This window comes from Ursus arctos, unplaced genomic scaffold (genome assembly GCF_023065955.2).
Source record: "Ursus arctos isolate Adak ecotype North America unplaced genomic scaffold, UrsArc2.0 scaffold_16, whole genome shotgun sequence".
Classification (NCBI taxonomy): Eukaryota; Metazoa; Chordata; class Mammalia; order Carnivora; family Ursidae; genus Ursus; species Ursus arctos.
The window spans coordinates 29114126-29130573 of record NW_026622830.1 but is presented as its reverse complement, the minus strand read 5'-3'; the positions used below and the strand labels follow the sequence as shown (position 1 = coordinate 29130573).

Here is a 16448-nt window from a genome sequence, read left to right as displayed (position 1 = left end):
GGGCTGCCCCCGCCCCACCCCCGCGCGGCCGCCTCTCCTTCCCCGGGCACCAAGCCCGCCGGACCGCGGCTCCCCCGGCTCCCCCGACCCGTCTGCGCGCCGCGGGCACGGGAGCTGGAGGCCACCGCGACGCCGAGCTGAGCCCCGAGCCGCCGCCGCACCTGCCGCTCGCGGGCGCCCGCCTCCCTTCTCCTAGGGGCACTTCCGCCGGGTTCCGGCCAGGGCCCCTCCGGGCAGGACTGGTGAGCAGGCGGGGAAAGAGGTCCGCCGAGGGGGCCGCGGACGGGGGGCGCTCCCTGCGCAGACCCGAGCAGCAACAGGTGGCCCCCAGCCCTGGTCTCTCCCCCACCCACCCCCAGTGGCCCTCACCGGCCCTTGCGAGGGGCCCCGCCCCATCCCCACTCCGCCCCCGCTCCGCCCCCGCGGGGACAGGGCGCCGAGACCTGCCGGGAGGCTCTGCGCGGGCCGCTCCCCGAGGGGCCGCGCGGATTCCGCCCGCCCCGCTCCTACCCTTAGACGGCCGCTCCGGCTCCCCTGGCGCGGGAGGGTCGGGAGGCGGCGGGCCGGCTGCTCTGGGCGTGGGTCGGCCTGGTGGATCCAGCCCGGGCGGAGCCGGGAGCCGGGAGCCGGGAGCCGCGGCGTGGAGGCCGAGGCGCTCGCAGCGATGGGCCGGGGGTCTCCGAGAGCTCGAGGGTCGCGGGCGTGGCTGCTGGTGCTGCTGCTCCTGAGGCTACCTTTGCCGGTGCGGGGGGCTGAGGCGTTTCAAGGTGAGTGGGACGTGCCCCGCGGGGCAGGCGAGGTCGCTGTCTGGGATGGAGGGCCTGAACCGCCCCCACTCCCTCCCCGCAACCCCCACCACGGTTGCGGGGAGGACAGGCAGGGTCTCCGCAGGACCTGCCCCGGGACGCTCAGCTGTACTTGGGCTGGCCTTGCGGCCCAGACTGACACACTCTGCCGAGCTGCCACAGTGGCAGTGGCAAAGCAGTGGGGGTGGGGGGTGGTCCCCTTTGACCAGCTGCCCAGGTTCCCAAACCCCTCTGCCAGGATTCTCTGCCTTGGCCACCCCCAGACCCCATCCGCCAGTGTGGACTTTCCTGCACCTCCAGCCCTGAGGCGGAGCCCGCTGGTTTCCGGGAGTCCCTGCTGTGCCCTCAGACTAGGGGACCAGCTGCAGCCTCATGCAGCCCGCGGGCTCATCCCCTATCCCAGGGCCTTGGGGCGGTGCCTGTGTGTTGTTGATATTGTTGCCTTGTTTGGTGAGGTAGAGAAGGCTGCTTCAGACAGAAGGGGCCCTGGAAGGTAACCTCCACAACCCGGTGCGGTGCGTAGGAGTACTGGCCGAGTCCTGTACCCTGTATGGGAAGTGTCCTGTGGGGGAACTGAGGACGCTGGACCCTGGGAAGGAGGCAGGAATGGCCAGCTGGACTGAGCAGCTTGGGGACTCGGGGTTCCAGAGCACTGTCTGGGAGTTCCCAACAGGGATAGGGTCCTGTTCTGTTCTGGGCCCTCTGGGGGTGGAATGACAGCCCTCATGCCTTGGGGGATGGCTGCTCCCTCCTCCTCAACCTGGGGTCAGGAGAGGGGGATCTGACCCCTGGGAAGAGTGGACAGAGGCTTTGTGCTTCCCAACACCACATTGGCTCCCTAACCCTCATCATCACAGCTCCATCTCTGCCCCCCCCCCAGGGGTGCCATGAAGAGAACCCCCGACCCGCAAGCACACGTGCACGTGCATGCGGGCACACCCTCCCCTCTCTACCTGGGAGGCCTAGGGCCAGCAAGAGGTAGTTCTCCAAACCCAGTTTAAGTCCTCTCTGGTTGCCCCCCATGTCCTCCTCCTCCCAGATTCACTCCGATCCCTCCCCCACCATGGCAACTCGCTCATCCAAACCAGGAGGGCTTCCTGGGGGAAGGGGACTCCTAGAGCTGCTGCTATTCTGGGTCTTTGTTGATGGTGTCTGGGGGGGAAGATGGAGGAAGAGAAAGTACTTGGGGTAGCCTGGCAAGAGCTGGAACACTTTGCAGTCAGCCATCTCAGGGTGGGGTCAGGGCTGGGTGGGTGCTGGGTAGCTGTCAGTTCTGGGAGCTGGGCTGGCTTCCCCAGGGATTGTGTCAGACAGGGAGGGCTGCCTTCAGGCTCTGGGCTGCCTGGGGCCTGGCTACTGCAGGGCGGGTGTGGCAAGAGCTGCTGGGACCCACTGTGGGGTGGGGGGCTGGGAGCATTCCAGGGGAGCATTCCAGAGCCTTCTGAGTAATGCTTGGCTCTGGTATTCCTCCAGAGCCCCCTTAAGCAGGCCCGCCCTGGGAGCACTCAGGCTCTGTCCCCCAGGCCTCCCTACCTTGAAAGATCCCGGGAAGGGGCCTCTGAGCTGGGGTCCCTGGAAATCCTGCTTCCAGCGTAAAGCCGCCAAGGGGAGGTCTGGGCAAGGTGGGCCTCCCCAGACATCTAGCTGTTGTTTTTCTCGGATGGCGGAGACATCTCTCTTCACAGATCTCTCATCCCAAAAGCATCTGTTGCCCAGTCTAAAAATACCCAAGGCTGCCTCCCCTTTCCTTTCCCTTCTGCACTGGGGGCCTTGGTCTCTTCCTTGTGACCTCTGACCCCCAGGCCTCCCCCAGGTCAGTGGGGCTCCCACTTCCCCAGCTGAGCTATCCTTCCCAGGCTCCTCTGTCTCTCTTCTGCCAGCTCCGTGGTGGCTTCTCGGTTCCAAGGATGCCCCACGGGCGGCCACCCTTCTCCAGGCTCCACCTTTGAGTGTTGAAGACGGAGTCTCCTATTCCACCCAGCTGATGTCCTGTAACCTCATCCCTCAGTCGTCCCTGCCCTCTATGCTCCCCCTCATCTTTTGCTCTGTCTTCCCCCCAGGAAAACACTCCGGAGAGCCAGTCACCCTGCACTGGGTCCTGGATGGAAGAGCCCGGCGCGCGGTCACCCTGGAGGAGCCGGTCAGTGCCAGCACATGCTTCCCTCCGCAGGGGCCCAGGGTCTCCCAGCCCCTTCAGCCCTCTTCATTCAGCGTGGCAGTTGGGCTGGGGTCCTTTCGGCCCCTTCCCGGAGGGTTGGCAGGTGGGGGTGGGGAGATCTGGCTCACATGAGCCTTCACACATGGAAGTCATTTTCAGGCTCCCTCCCCCCACCTCCCCCTGCTCCTTCCCTTCCAGACTTATCCAGGCCACCCCCACCCCACCAAGCAGAGGTGGGGCCAGAATTTGTGCGGCCTGAAACTTTTCAGGGGCCTCTTGAAGAAAATACCAAAATGCCTTCCTTTTGCAAAATTTACCAGAACATGTTACCCTGTGGACACATGGCTGTTCCCTCCAGGAAAATGTCAGCCTCCCTGGCTCATGCAGCATCCACCTCTGGCCAGAGGGCACTGGTCACTCTCCTAGTGTCCCCCAAATGCACGTGATTTTGCTTCTCCAGGATGCTCTGCCCCAGCTTCCTGCCAACACCCACCCCTCACGCTTCCAGAATGACCGTGTCCCCATCTGTATGTGTCACACAGCTGTGCTGCAAACCAGGCGGCCAGTGCCCTTGGTATCCCCATTTCACAGAGGGGCAAACTGAAGCACAGAGGGGTTGGAGAAAGTGCCCAAGGTCACACAGCCTGAGACCAGAAGCCCAGAAGCCCAGAAGCCTGACGCCCACTAAGTCTGAAAGACTTGTAACTGTTGACCAGTGTCCCCCTAGGTCTAGAGAGCCCTCTTCATCCTGAATTTTCAGGCAAGAGAGAACAACCCACTATCTAAGCCAGCAAGGAGAAAAACAGGAGGACACTGTCATGAAGGCTAGGAGGCCCCCACAGGCCCAGCAGCTTTTAACCTCGGACCTTCACTGGGTCCCCCAGACCCTCAGGGGCCCCCATTCAAGCTGTCCCAAGCTTTGAGTTGGTTGTCCTGGACATCACTGGCAGAGGGGAAGGCTAGGCACATGCTGGAGTCACACTGACTGTGGTCCTCCCTCCCAGTCCTGGCTTGGGCTGTGACGTGGAAGGGCATCCCAGAGGGCACTGTTTTCCTCTGCCTCCAGGAAGCCTGCCAAGATGAGGACAGCAGACAGAGTTGAGGCAGGGAGTCCTGTCCAATAGGCATTAAATACCCATATTTCAGGTTAGGGATGGGGTGCAGAGTGAATAGCAGGGTTACCAAGAGGGCAGGAAGCAAGGACAGCAGGGGTGAAGATTGAGGGCTGGGTTTGAGGTAGGAGGAAGCTTTCCATCTGGGGCAGCTGTCTGTCCTTGGTACAAACCTTTCTCCAATAAAGTAAATGGCATTCCAGCCACGTGAGCTCATGCTTGGGGCCTTGGGGAGGTCTCTTGGCTGGGGTGGGGGAGTTGTCTGCTCCCCACCTGCAGAGAAAAGGCCCCCAAAAGAATCTGAGCCCCTTGGCCTGGGGCCCAGCCCAATGCATGGTGCGATAAAAGGGAAGGGCCAGCAAGGGTGGGGGCCAGCAGCTCTCCACGATGCTCCTGGGCCGGCTCCAACGCCGGGCCCCCAGCCAGGCCGAGTGGACAAGGCGGGGCAGTTGGGGTATTCCCACAGGGTGGGAGAGGCAAAGAGGCTATGGGGAAGGAGAGGCTGGCCCGGGCCGCCCTCCCGACATCTAGCCGAGCTGTTTCCCTCTTGGCCTGGAATGGGGGGGGGGGTGTTAATGTTTACTTCATGGACTAGTGAAGCAGGTGTGGGGCAGGCCTTCGGGAGGCCAGGGAAGTTTTCGGTTTGTCAGAATTGGAGGAGGAGGGAGTAAAGTCTGAATTCTATAGGGAGTGGGGGGGCAGCAAGATACAGAAACAAGTGGTTGTAAGGACGCCTGAGACTGCCGACCCAACGCTCCTTTACCAGCGTCTTCAGCACCCCACTGTCCTCCCCGTCTAGAGGAAGGCTTCTGGCTGTGAAACAGGAGGGAGGGCCAGAGGAGGGGCCCAGTAACCTTGTGTAAGGCAGGATTCCTTCCTGGAACCCCCTGCCTCATCTCTCCGGAGGATGTGGTGTTTACCTCGCAGGCTGTGTCAGATGCCTGTTGTCAGAACGAAAAGCATCCCGAGTTTGGGAACATACATGCCTGCATGTTCTCACCCCCAGACCCATCCACACCTCCCATGGCAAGTGGGGAGCCTGCTGCCCCCTGCTGCCGGTGCTCCCCCTCAGCAGCCAGCTCCCCATCCCACCTGCTCCTTCTTGCCCAGGTCTTGAAGCTAGACACGGCGCTGGTGGCCTTGAAGGCTGCAGGGCAGGAGCTCCTGCTGGAGCTGGAGAAGAACCAGTGAGTACCAGGCCGGGGAGGAGGCTGGCAGCCAAGAATAGCCCCCCCTCTCCAGGGGGGGAATCGGTGTGGGGGGCACTGAGGGCAACACATGAGGGAGGCTGGATGGGGCGAGGGCCCCAGAGGCAGTTGGTACAGGCGACAGGAAGAGTCATGCGAGCCCATGACTGGCTCCCTCAAGGCTGAAGCAGGCTGCTGAGGCTGGGTCAGCCCTGCTGTGGGGCACACCTCTCACTCCAGCCCCAGCAGCACCTTGTTAGCTTCCTGCCAGAAATGAGGGAGCATCACCCTGTGGGCGCTTAAAGGGTGTGCTGAGTCAAAAAAGAATCCAAGATGGATTCCAAAATTGAGTAGGAACTCTGGGCTGAGGGACAGCAGGGACAAAGGTGCAGTGGCTACCAAGTCAAGACACATTCAGGGGGCGGCGGTCTGCCTGGCTTGCCTGGAGGGTCTCCATCTGCGGGAAGGGAGCAGCGGGAAATGAAATTGGGGAGTCCCAGTAGGGCCAGATCACAGAGGCCATTTTAAGGCTGAGTGTCCAGGATGGTGCAAAGCCAAAGATTCTGAGCTGGTGAATGAGCAGGCAGAACTGGGCTGGGTGGGGTGGGTATCCAAGATGGAGCTTGGGGTCTGGAAACTATCCAGATGGAATTACCAACAGCTATAATTCATGGATTGCTCGCTTCATTGGAGGCACTGTTCCAAGCACTCTACACATGTTGACTTCTTCCCCATGGAGCCAGATGGACCAGGAACACATTCTAGTTCCACCACATCTAACCACAGTTCCTCTGGGGTTCAACATCCCCGCAGATGAAAGGGGGTGACTGCATTGCCTACTTTTCCAGTTGAGTGTGTTGTGTGTATTGGGGGAGCCAATCTAGAGAAGGTGGAGGAAAGACCAGGAGGTGGAGAAGCAGGCATCACAGGTCTTTGGGTTGGTCTGGCAGTAAAGAGGTCAAGGCAAGATGGGGGTCGAGGATTTTCTTGACAGAAGAGAAATTGACTCATGGTTGATTTGCTTTGGTGGGAAGGAGCCTGGAGAGATGGAGAAGGAAGGTGGGATCATTACTGGAGTGGGGTCTGAAGAAGGTGGGGATGGGGATTCCTGCTCAGGTGAGCAGGCGGGAGCAGCTGTGAGCAGGTGGGGATTCTCTTTTCTCTAGAAGCATGGGGTGAGCATCACCATCGGACAGGTGGGGAGATATGAGGAGTTAGGGGCCCGAGAAGGTCTGAAGGATCTTGGGGGTGGGAAAGAGGATGACAGAGGGTTGACCAGATGCCCAACTAGGCTGAGCAGCAGGGAGGGCCACCTAGGGAGGTCACTGCACTTCTTTAACTCCAGGTCCCACCTCCTCACCAGTGTCTCCTGAACCCTCCCTCCCGCCCCTCCCCAGACCTGTGGACCCAGCTGCCAGCCACAGGTCCCACAGGGACCACAAACTCTTTCCCCATTCCTGCTCCTCCCTGGTGCTTCCCACACTCCCACTTCCCACACCTCAGCCATCACCAAGTCTCCTTCCTCCCCTCCACCTTCCTTCCTCTAGCCCAGGGTTTTTCTGATCTGAGCAACACACCATGGCTCCTGTCCCTTCCCTAAGATACATGTGGGTGCTTCTTCAGTGCTAGCCCTGTGTCTCACTCACAGAGCTGCTCCATTAGCATTCAGGGAGGAAGGCTGGAGGGCATCCTGGAAGAGGCCGTGCTGAATTAGGTGACTTCTACAACACCCCCTCCTAGCAGGCTGCTGGCCCCAGGATACACAGAAACTCACTATAGCCCAGATGGGCAGCCCGTGGTGCTGGTCCCCAACCGCACGGTGAGATACTTCCATGGGCTCTGAGGACAGGGTAAGGGTGCTGGGGGGTGCACTCCCTGAAGACCTCTCCACCATTCCTTCCCCATTCTCCTCCTGTTCTTAAGGAGAGGCTGGAGGCAGCCTCCCACCGTGCCCTCTCTCTCTCTCTCTCTCTCTCTCTCTCTCTCTCTCTCTCCCTCCCAGTTCAGCCCTGGCTGAGCTTTGGGGCTGGGTCCCTTGCTCTCCAGGACCACTGCCACTACCACGGGCGCGTGAGGGGCTTCCCTGACTCCTGGGTGGTCTTCAGCACCTGCTCTGGGATGAGGTGAGGAGTTCTGGGGGAGGGGGCTGGGGCTGGGGCTGGGCCAAGAGTCCCCTCACACCCTCCCTGCACTCCTCTGCACCCCAGGGGCCTGATCACACTGGGCAGGAATGCCAGTTATTACGTGCATCCTCGGTCAGCTGGGGACTCTGAGGACTTCATCACTCACAGAATGTTCTGGATTGGGCAGCTGCTCAGCTGGAAAAGGGCCTGTGGCCACAGGGATGCCAGGAACAAAGGGGACATGGCCAGCCTTTCTCGTGCCACTCAGATCAAGGTCAGGGGCACAGATAGGAGTGGGACTGGGAATGCGGTATCCATAGTCCTCCAAATCACAAGGAATAGGAATACACAGCCGCAGTTCAGGGCCTCCAATCCTGAGATTTTTATTTGGAGGCTGAAGAAACAAGTTCTAGCAATTTTTAAAGTTAACTTTGTGCTTCCTGGGAATTGGGGTTAGCGGTCAGGACTCAAGCCCAGCAGCCTGCCACTGAGGGTCACCATTGCTTCTCCCCAGGAGAGGCGGGAGGTCCGCAGGAGCCCGAAGTTCCTGGAGTTGTACATAGTGGCTGACCACACGCTGGTGAGCCAGAGGCCCCAGGGGGCTGGCGGGGTGGGATGGGGCCAGTTCAGCCTGTCACACCCCCTTATGTCTGCCTTTCCAGTTCTTGACCCAGCACCGGAACTTGAACCACACCAAACAGCGCCTCCTGGAGGTGGCCAACTATGTGGACCAGGTTGGGGTTGGTGGAAAGAGAGCCCTAATTGGGGGGGGGGGGGGAGGCGGGGCGTGACTGCCATATGGGCTGGCAAGTCCTAGGGGAGTGTGGCAGGCTTGGAGATGAGGCCAGGGAACGAGAAGAGAGGGCGCCCCCACGAAGGAGCACCGGTGCTGTGGCACCTCTTGTCCTCACCCCCGTCCCGTCCGCAGATTCTCAGGACTCTGGACATTCAGGTGGCCCTGACCGGCCTGGAAGTGTGGACGGAGCAGGACCAGAGCCGCGTCACGCCGGACGCGAACGCCACGCTCTGGGCCTTCCTGCACTGGCGCCGGGGGCTGTGGGCACGGCGGCCCCACGACTCGGCGCAGCTGCTCACGTGGGTGCCTCCGCCACCCCCGCGGGGCCCCTGCCGATCGCCTAGAATCCTGGCCCCGCCGGGTCACACTGCGTTCTGCCTTCAGGGGCCGCGCCTTCCAGGGCGCCACCGTGGGCCTGGCGCCCATCGAGGGCATGTGTCGTGCCGAGAGCTCGGGAGGCGTGAGCACGGTGAGCTTCACCCCCCCACACACACACTCGGGACGGGAGCAGGAGGCAGGGCAGGGGTGCGGGGAGGAGGCGTCCCCGCAGCCTGCCGTGACCGTCCCCACTCCCTCTCAGGACCACTCAGAGCTCCCCATTGGCGCAGCGGCCACCATGGCCCACGAGATAGGTCATAGCCTTGGCCTCAGCCACGACCCTGACGGCTGCTGCGTGGAGGCGGCGGCCGAGCCCGGCGGCTGCGTCATGGCCGCGGCCACTGGGTACGGACCCTGCTCGCGTAGGGGCCGCGGGGGAGGCTCCGCTGGACCCGGGGGCCTTCCTCGGCGGCCCTTTCTTTGGGAGAAAAGGTTATCCCTCGACTTCCTCTTCGGTAAAATGGGGATATGATCAAAGCACCAGCCCCGAGAGTTCTTTATGACGCTTAAAAAGAGGAAACGCAGAAAAAGAGGATTCTCAAAAGAATGAAGATTATTTTTAGAACATTCTAGCAAGGATTCTCTAACCCCGGGAGTAACAGCGCTAGGTCGCGATTCGGCCTCGAGTCCTGGGCTGCCTGGTCCTGGCGTGACGCGCTCCCGCCTCGGGCTCGCAGTGTGACTTTGTGCAGGTTACTTGCCCTCTTTGGGCGCTACCTCTAGAGGATCCGGGCCGTCGGTCGCTTAGGCGGTGTGCGCGCACCCAGGGGCTGTGGCCAAGTACAGGCGGTAGTGGTGGGAGGGGATCGGAGAGGAGCGGGGGGCCGAGGGTGGCGGTCCCCGCGCGCCCGACGCCCTTCCCCGCCCTTAGGCGCCCGTTCCCGCGGGTGTTCAGCGCCTGCAGCCGCCGCCAGCTGCGCGCCTTCTTCCGCAAAGGGGGCGGGGCGTGCCTTTCCAACGCGCCCGACTCCAGGCTCCTCGTGCCCCGGGCGCGCTGCGGCAACGGCCTCGTGGAGGACGGCGAGGACTGTGACTGCGGCGCCAGCCAGGTCAGGTCCGCGCTCCCGCCTCCCCGGGACCCGAGGCCGGCGGCCCGCCCGCCCCCTCCCCCGAGGTCTGGGGCGCGGCGTCCTCACCGGGTCCCACGTCCCCTTTTCGGCTCCAGGAGTGCCCGGACGCCTGCTGCCTCGCCCACAACTGCTCGCTGCGTGCGGGGGCCCAGTGCACCCACGGGGACTGCTGCGCGCGCTGCCTGGTGAGGGCGTGGGAGGCTCGGGGTGAGGGTTAGGGGGCGCTTGCGAGCCGGCCTGGGGGTCTTGGCTGACTGGAGCGCTCGGGTCCCCCTGCGGGTGCTGGCTGTGCTCTCCGCGGGGCCCGCCTGGCCCTCCAGCCTCTGAGCCGCGCTATTGGCGTGGGTCTCGCGCTGTCTATTGTCCCTCTGTGCCTCGGCCACCCTCCCTCCACCTGGTCACCTGCGTAGCTGAAGCCAGCTGGCGTGCCGTGCCGCCGAGCCGTGGGCGACTGTGACCTCCCGGAGTTCTGCACGGGCGCCTCCCCTTACTGCCCCCCGGACATTTACCTACTGGACGGTTCGCCGTGTGCCAGCGGCCGGGGCTACTGCTGGGATGGCGCGTGTCCTACACTTGAGCAGCAGTGCCAGCAGCTCTGGGGGCCTGGTGAGACTACCCGAACACCCCGGCCCATCCTCGGGTCTGCGCTGTTTTCTACTCCAGGGAAGATGGGCGGGGGAGTCCTGGGGGGTGGGTACTGAAGCCAGCGCGGTCTCACCCATGCTTCCTCAGGCTCCAGCCCAGCCCCAGAGGCCTGTTTCCAGACCGTGAACTCCGCGGGAGACGCCCACGGGAACTGCGGCGAGGACGGCAAGGGTGGCTTCGTGCCTTGTGCGCAAAGGTGGGCGAGGAAGCTGGATAGTGCGTTGGGGCTAGGACACTTCTCGCTGTTTGAGCACCCTACACCTTCTTCCCCAGGGATGCGCAGTGCGGGAAGCTGCAGTGTCTGGGCGGGGAGCCGCGCCCACGCCCACCGCACACGGTGCCCGTGGACTCCACGGTTGGACTAGGAGGCCAGGAGGTGACCTGCAGGGGAGTCTTCCTGCTGCCCGGGGTCCAGCTGGACGTGCTCAACTTGGGCCTGGTAGAGCCAGGCACCCAGTGTGGACCTAGCATGGTGAGCCCTGCACCCCGGCCCCTCCCTAATGCTTGAGTCCAGCCGGTGGGAGCGTCCCTCCCCCTCACTGCCCAGTGCACACACTGCCCATAGGTGTGCCAGGACAGGCGCTGCCGAAACACTACCTTCTGGGAGCTGGAGCAATGCCTGGCAGCCTGCCATGGCCATGGGGTGAGTGGCCAGAAAGGTGATGGGGGGGTGGCCTTGGGGTTCCTGATCCCATGGGATCCTCCTTTTCTCTTCTCCTCTGTAGGTTTGCAACAGTAACCAAAACTGCCACTGCGCTCCAGGCTGGGCTCCGCCCTCCTGCGACAAGCCAGGGTTTGGTGGCAGTGTGGACAGTGGCCCTACGCAGCCTGAAAGTGTGTCCATGGGGGACAAGTGGGGAGGGGCTGGGGTGGTGCACCTGCTAAGGACTCAGCCTTACCCTGTTGTCCACAGACCACAAGGCCTTCCTGCTGGCAGTGATCCTTAGCTTTCTGCTGCCTCTGCTCCCGGGGGCTGGCCTGGCCTGGTGCTGCTGCGGGCAGCCGGGATCCCGTCTCCAGCAATGGCTCTGGGGCTCGAGGAGGGATGCCACATGCAGTCGGTAGGCTCTGAGCTCACTCCTGTGGTTCCTGCTCTGCAGAACTCGGCTGGGCCTGGGGGAGCTGGGGTGGGGTCCCTGGCTACACACAGGTGGGCAGAGGCGGTGGAAAGGAGCCTTGAGCTGGAGGCCACAATGGGTGCGTGTGGATTTCCATGGGGCCCTCAACCCCTCCTGGTTGCGGTGGTTCAGCCCCTCCTGACCTCCTCTTCTGTGTCTCCCACCAGGGGCTGCCTCACCCTAGACTGCCTTTGCTCTTCCCGCTCATCCTGCGGTTCTTGCTCCACTGTGCCCTGCAAGACTTTCCTCGCCTCTCATGACTTGTCAGCCTTTTCCCACTTCCTCTGCCTAAACCTCTTCTGTACACCTTTCAAGTCCTCAAGTGCTGGGCCCAGCACATCCTTTCACTCCACACCGCTGCTTAGCTATGGGGCTGGCTGCCCTTGTGCCAAGGGCCTGCCCCTCACCCAGTTGATCACTCGGGTGCTGGGCAAGGGAGGCCCCCTGTGGCACATCTGACACAGCCTGGCCTTGGGGGTGCTCCAGACAAGCTGCGGGAATGGGCAGGGTTTGGGCTAGAGATTGGGGCAGAAGGCAGCCTGGACAGGGGCAGGGCACCAGCTAGGTCCCAGGTTCCGAGAGGACTTTGACAGGATGAGCAGTGATTGCAGGTCTATGGGGGAGGAGCAAGGTGCCCAGAGTTTGGTGTGTCTAAGGAGGCCGGGCGGGGTGGGGGGCAACCGCATATCACCACTAAGGCAGAATCTTGAGGGCAGTGGAGACTGTTTCACAGAGATAGCAAAGGACGTGGCAAGGCTCTGGGAGATGGGACGTGGGCCGCCAGGCGTGGCTGGGAGTCATCGAGGGCAGCAGGGCCACCCAATGGCAAGGCACACAGTTATAGCTGCTACTGGGGAGGAAGTCCACCCATCTTTGGAACCTGAGAGATGCCAATATCTGGAGGGTGCCTGGATGCTGGGGTGATGGCAGAGCTTGAGAGAAATGTCAGGGCTAGAGAGAAGTGCCTGTGGCCCTGGGAGGGCAGGAGTTGGACCTGGAGCCTGGAACGCAGGGACTTCTCCCAGGAGGGAGCAGGAAGGGAACTGGAGGCAGTGACATGGACCAGAAGGGTAGAGACTCATTCAAGGCAGAACTCAGGTCGGGCATGCCTTCTCGGGACCACTGCGCCAACCTCCTGCTGTCTTATCGCACTGCTCAGGCCCAAAGACGGCCCAAACAGGGACTGCCCCCCCAGCAGTGTTCACCCCCTGGAATTGGGCCCAGCAGCCACTGGAGAGCCTCGGCCCCTGGGTGAGTGAGGCATAGGAGGAGAAGGGGAGGGAAGCAAAGGATGGGCTCTTGCCATCTGCCTCCTTCCAGATGGGCCCGCCTCCTTTCCATGGAGCACCCAGTCACCTCGAGGCCCCTGTCCCCACCCCGCCTCAGAGGATCCTGACTGTGGTCACAATATGTGTCCTCCACCCATTGCTGCAGACCTGGAGAGCTCTGCCAGAGCCCAGGAGCCACCTTGAGAAGCCTCTTCCCTGTGGCGCTGCCTGCAACCCCAAGGTAGGGGGGCCTCCCCACCTCATCCACCCACCTCTGCTGCCCCTCATATGCCGCCCCCTACTCTGAGGTTTCTGAGCTTGGGTTATTATGCCCATGAGATATGACCTTGTGGAAAAGCTGTTGTCACAGAGACCAGATGCTGGAAGCCCCAAGGGTGGGAGAGAGAGAAGTTGTATCTCTTCCTGGGTCACTGTTCCTCACTGAGGGAGGAAAGAGGATCCCAGCCCTCAGGGGTGACCCCTCCTCTCATTTTCAGCAGGTCAAGTCCAAAAGCCAAAGATCCTGTCTCTGGTGAGAGGGAGCTCCCAAGAGGATACTTACAGACCGTCGACTGCTGACAGCCACTCCAGGGACTTGGTCTCCCAGGGGCAAAGCCAGAGTCAGATCGCCTGCACTTTGGCAGCCTGCAAGTTTCTTCCCTGAGTTGAGCTTGCCCCATCCACTCCAGGACCCCAGAGCCTTATCAGAAGGTGCCCAATGCTGTCCCCATTCCTTAGGACTAGGGGATCCTGTTAGGGTACATACTCCAGCCCAAGAATCTATCAGTTCAAGGAGCAAAGTTTCCGTAGTCACTGACCTCCTGTCACCAGGGGAGGCTGGGTCATGATGGGCATCAGGAGAGGCGTCTGTCCGGGGAGCCTGGGTGTGTCTGCTACATGTAGTCTACCCAGACCCAGCTCTGTAGAGACCAGTGACTGCCGGGCCAGAAGCCAGCTCTAGGGGCCCTACGTTTCAGGTGGAGTCCACTTCCCTGGAGCCTGGCCCCAGCAAAAAAAAAAACAAAAACAAACAAACAAACAACAACAACAACAAAAAACAGACAAAATCCTGGGACCCCCTTCCCTCCCTTTTCCTGCCTTGTCCCTCAGACGCTTCCTCAGCCTCACCCCTGTTTTTGGTCCTCCACTTGAGGTTTTGGAGGAGTGTGGGGTCTGCTGTAGCCCCCTCTCTTTGGTCACTACTCAGCCTCTCCTCCATCCCATGGGAGGGGACAGTGGGAGCTGTTTTAAAAAGGACACCAAAGTAGAAGTCAGAAGAAAGACACGCTGCCTTTGAGCCTCTGTGAGTCTCCCTGAAGGTCTCAAGGGGTGCTAGCTGGTGGGTGGAGCCTCAGATGGCAGCCAGGGCCCCAATGTACCTGGGGATGGTGTTACCTAGCTTGCATGACACCTTTGCCCCATCGCTTTTGCCTCCCTCGGAGATTCTGGGAAGCCACTTATGCTCTCCCTGTGCTTCGTGAAAGAATTCTCTACCAGTCAGCTGTTGCTATGTAACAAAACCATCCCCAAAACACAGTCGCTTAAAACAGCTAATTCTGTGAATGGGCAAATGAGGTTTAACTCAGCGGGTGGTTCAGCTGGGCTCCTGGGTTGGCAATCAGCTGCTGGTCAGGTGGGCAGTTCTGCTTCTGGGTTTGGCTGGCTGTTGGCCAGAGTGATGAGGACAAATGGGCTATGCACCCATTTTCCAACAGACTAGCTCAGGCTGGCTCACATGACAGCTGGGGAGGGTCTGAGAGAGCAGGACCAGGATTAGGGCAAGGCGAGTGATGCACTTATCTTAAGTGCAAAAAAAGAGCAATCAAGATAAGTGATAGTTTAATGCAGTATTTTAAAAGACCAAAATCAATGCCAAAAGACCCAATGATGAACAAGATATCGGAATTTTAACTGAAGACCAGATCAGTGACAGTGTCATGCCAAGCCACACTGGAGCCGGAGGCAGAAGGAAGAATTCATAATAGTGATTCTGTCTCACCCGTCCCAGCCCTGCCAGAAAGCAAGGGGAAGCTTGTAAGGCCTCTGGAAGATTCTACAACCAGCACATTTTACTTCCATAATGCTCTGTTGGCACAAGCAAGTCACAGGACTAGCCCAGGTTCCAGGGATTGGGAGACAAACTCTACCTCTCGATGGGAAGAGCAGCAGAATCATGTTTCAGAGGGCATGTTTCAGAGGGCAAAACTTGGGGGAGTTTTGACAACCAACCGTTCCTGCCATGGGCAGCAGAGAAGAGGCAGCCCCAGGCTGGGACTGGCGTCCACTCCATCAACCCCAGAGGTTGAATGAGACAGTTTTCTAAAGCTGCCTTCTGTCTCTCTCTCTCTCTATATGATTTATTTATTTGAGAGAGAGAGAGAGAGAGAGCAAGCAGGGGGAGAGGGAGAATCTCAAGCAGACTCCCCGCTGAGCTTAGAGCCAGATATGGGGCTCTATCTCAGGACCCAGAGATCATGACCTGAGCTGAAAACAAGAGTAGGACATTCAACCAAATGAGCCACCCCGGCGCCCCAAGCTGCCTTCTGTCTTAATTGTACCCATGAGATTTTGATTTATAACGATGACCTGAGTACTGCCATGGAGAGATGAATGCCACTGAAAGTTTTTATTACTTACAGTTCCCAAGAGAAGGGGTCATGTCATGCCATGCAGGCCCACATGGGGAAGCACGAGGTTCATCAGGAGGCAGAAGCAGGAGTGAGGGGAGAGCCTGTACTAAGGTTTCTGCAGGCAAGGCAAGGCAGGGCAAGATAAAGGGCTCAGGACTGACCAGCTGTGGGGTATAGGGGTGGTCTCTAATGGTCTGGTACCTGGCGCTGTGGTGATTCCAGGCAGGGCAAATATAGGCTTGGTAAGGGTTAGGAAAAAGGAGGTGGCTGGGGTATGGGGTTGGTTGGTCTGCATATGAAAGACATATTCATAGGCAGATTTTCATGAACTCTAGGAATTAGGGTTAGAGGCAGTCTCTACCCCAGCCACCAAGCTCCCTGCCCCCCCTCCCCTGCCAAACCAAGATATCAAACCATCATAAAATACAGAAAATAAAGAACATGATTAATACATCTCTCACTCTTCGGGGGGGGGGGTAGGTGTCTGGATCCATGGGACTCCCACTTACACTGCATGTCTTAAAATACTTAAAATTGCATGATAAAACATTGCAAGATAAAAACTGAATGATCAAAAATTGGGTATGTCGTGAAAGCAGTACTTTGAGGAAAATTTATAGCCACAGTATTTTTTATTCAAAAAGAACTAAAAATCAGTGGGATAAAGGTCCACGTTAAGAAGTTAGAAGCCCAGGACCAGATGATTTCACTGATGAATTCTACCAAACATTTAAAGAAGTATTAATGCCAGTCCTTTTCAAACTCTTCCAATAAATTCAAAGAGGAGGGAACACTCCAAACTCATGTTAGGAAACCAGCATTGCCCTGATACCAAAGCCAGACAAGGACAATACAAGAAAACTACAAACCGGTATCCCTGATGAATACAGATGCACAAATTCTCAAGCAAATATTAGCACAGTGAATTCAATAGCACATTAAAAGGATCACACACCATGATCAAGTGGGATTTATCCCTGAGATGCGAGGTTGGCTTAACATATGCAAATCTATAAATGTGACACACCACATTAATAGAAAGAGAAAAATCATACGATCATTCTAATAGATGCAGGACAAGCATTTGACCAAATACCACATCCTTTCATGATAAAAACTCCAAAAAACTGGATGTAGGAGGAATATACCTCAACGTA

At 59.6% G+C, this 16448-nt stretch overlaps 1 protein-coding gene across 17 annotated transcripts; it reads left to right on the top strand.

The window, feature by feature from the left end:
* The first annotated feature begins 459 nt into the window (after positions 1–459).
* On the top strand, positions 460–15742 carry ADAM33 (ADAM metallopeptidase domain 33). 17 transcript variants are annotated; one of them, XM_026503091.4, is made up of 22 exons: positions 460–767; positions 2867–2946; positions 5187–5263; positions 7004–7082; positions 7310–7386; positions 7471–7660; positions 7901–7966; positions 8049–8099; positions 8315–8481; positions 8567–8651; positions 8763–8905; positions 9432–9609; positions 9726–9815; positions 10041–10236; positions 10363–10471; positions 10549–10747; positions 10841–10918; positions 11001–11109; positions 11189–11336; positions 12553–12644; positions 12780–12902; positions 13159–15742. In XM_026503091.4, the coding sequence occupies exons 1-21, from the start codon at positions 665–667 to the stop codon at positions 12863–12865; spliced, it is 2403 nt and encodes an 800-aa protein (XP_026358876.1). In that variant the 5' UTR covers positions 460–664; the 3' UTR covers positions 12866–12902; positions 13159–15742. The 17 variants fall into 17 exon arrangements, with proteins under 17 accessions (XP_026358876.1, XP_026358879.1, XP_026358882.1 ...); XM_026503090.4 differs by having other exon boundaries at positions 461–767; positions 7007–7082; positions 8049–8120; XM_026503089.4 differs by having other exon boundaries at positions 461–767; positions 8049–8120; positions 13162–15742.
* The last annotated feature ends 706 nt before the right edge of the window (positions 15743–16448 follow it).

Bases quoted from the DNA above. Each gene is read 5' to 3' on its own strand.
- ADAM33 (XM_026503089.4), top strand. From the start codon at position 665: ATGGGCCGGGGGTCTCCGAGAGCTCGAGGGTCGCGGGCGTGGCTGCTG. The intron at 7,083-7,309 runs GTGAGATACTTC...CTTGCTCTCCAG, and splicing joins TGCTGGTCCCCAACCGCACG to GACCACTGCCACTACCACGG. The intron at 9,610-9,725 runs GTCAGGTCCGCG...TTTCGGCTCCAG, and splicing joins GTGACTGCGGCGCCAGCCAG to GAGTGCCCGGACGCCTGCTG.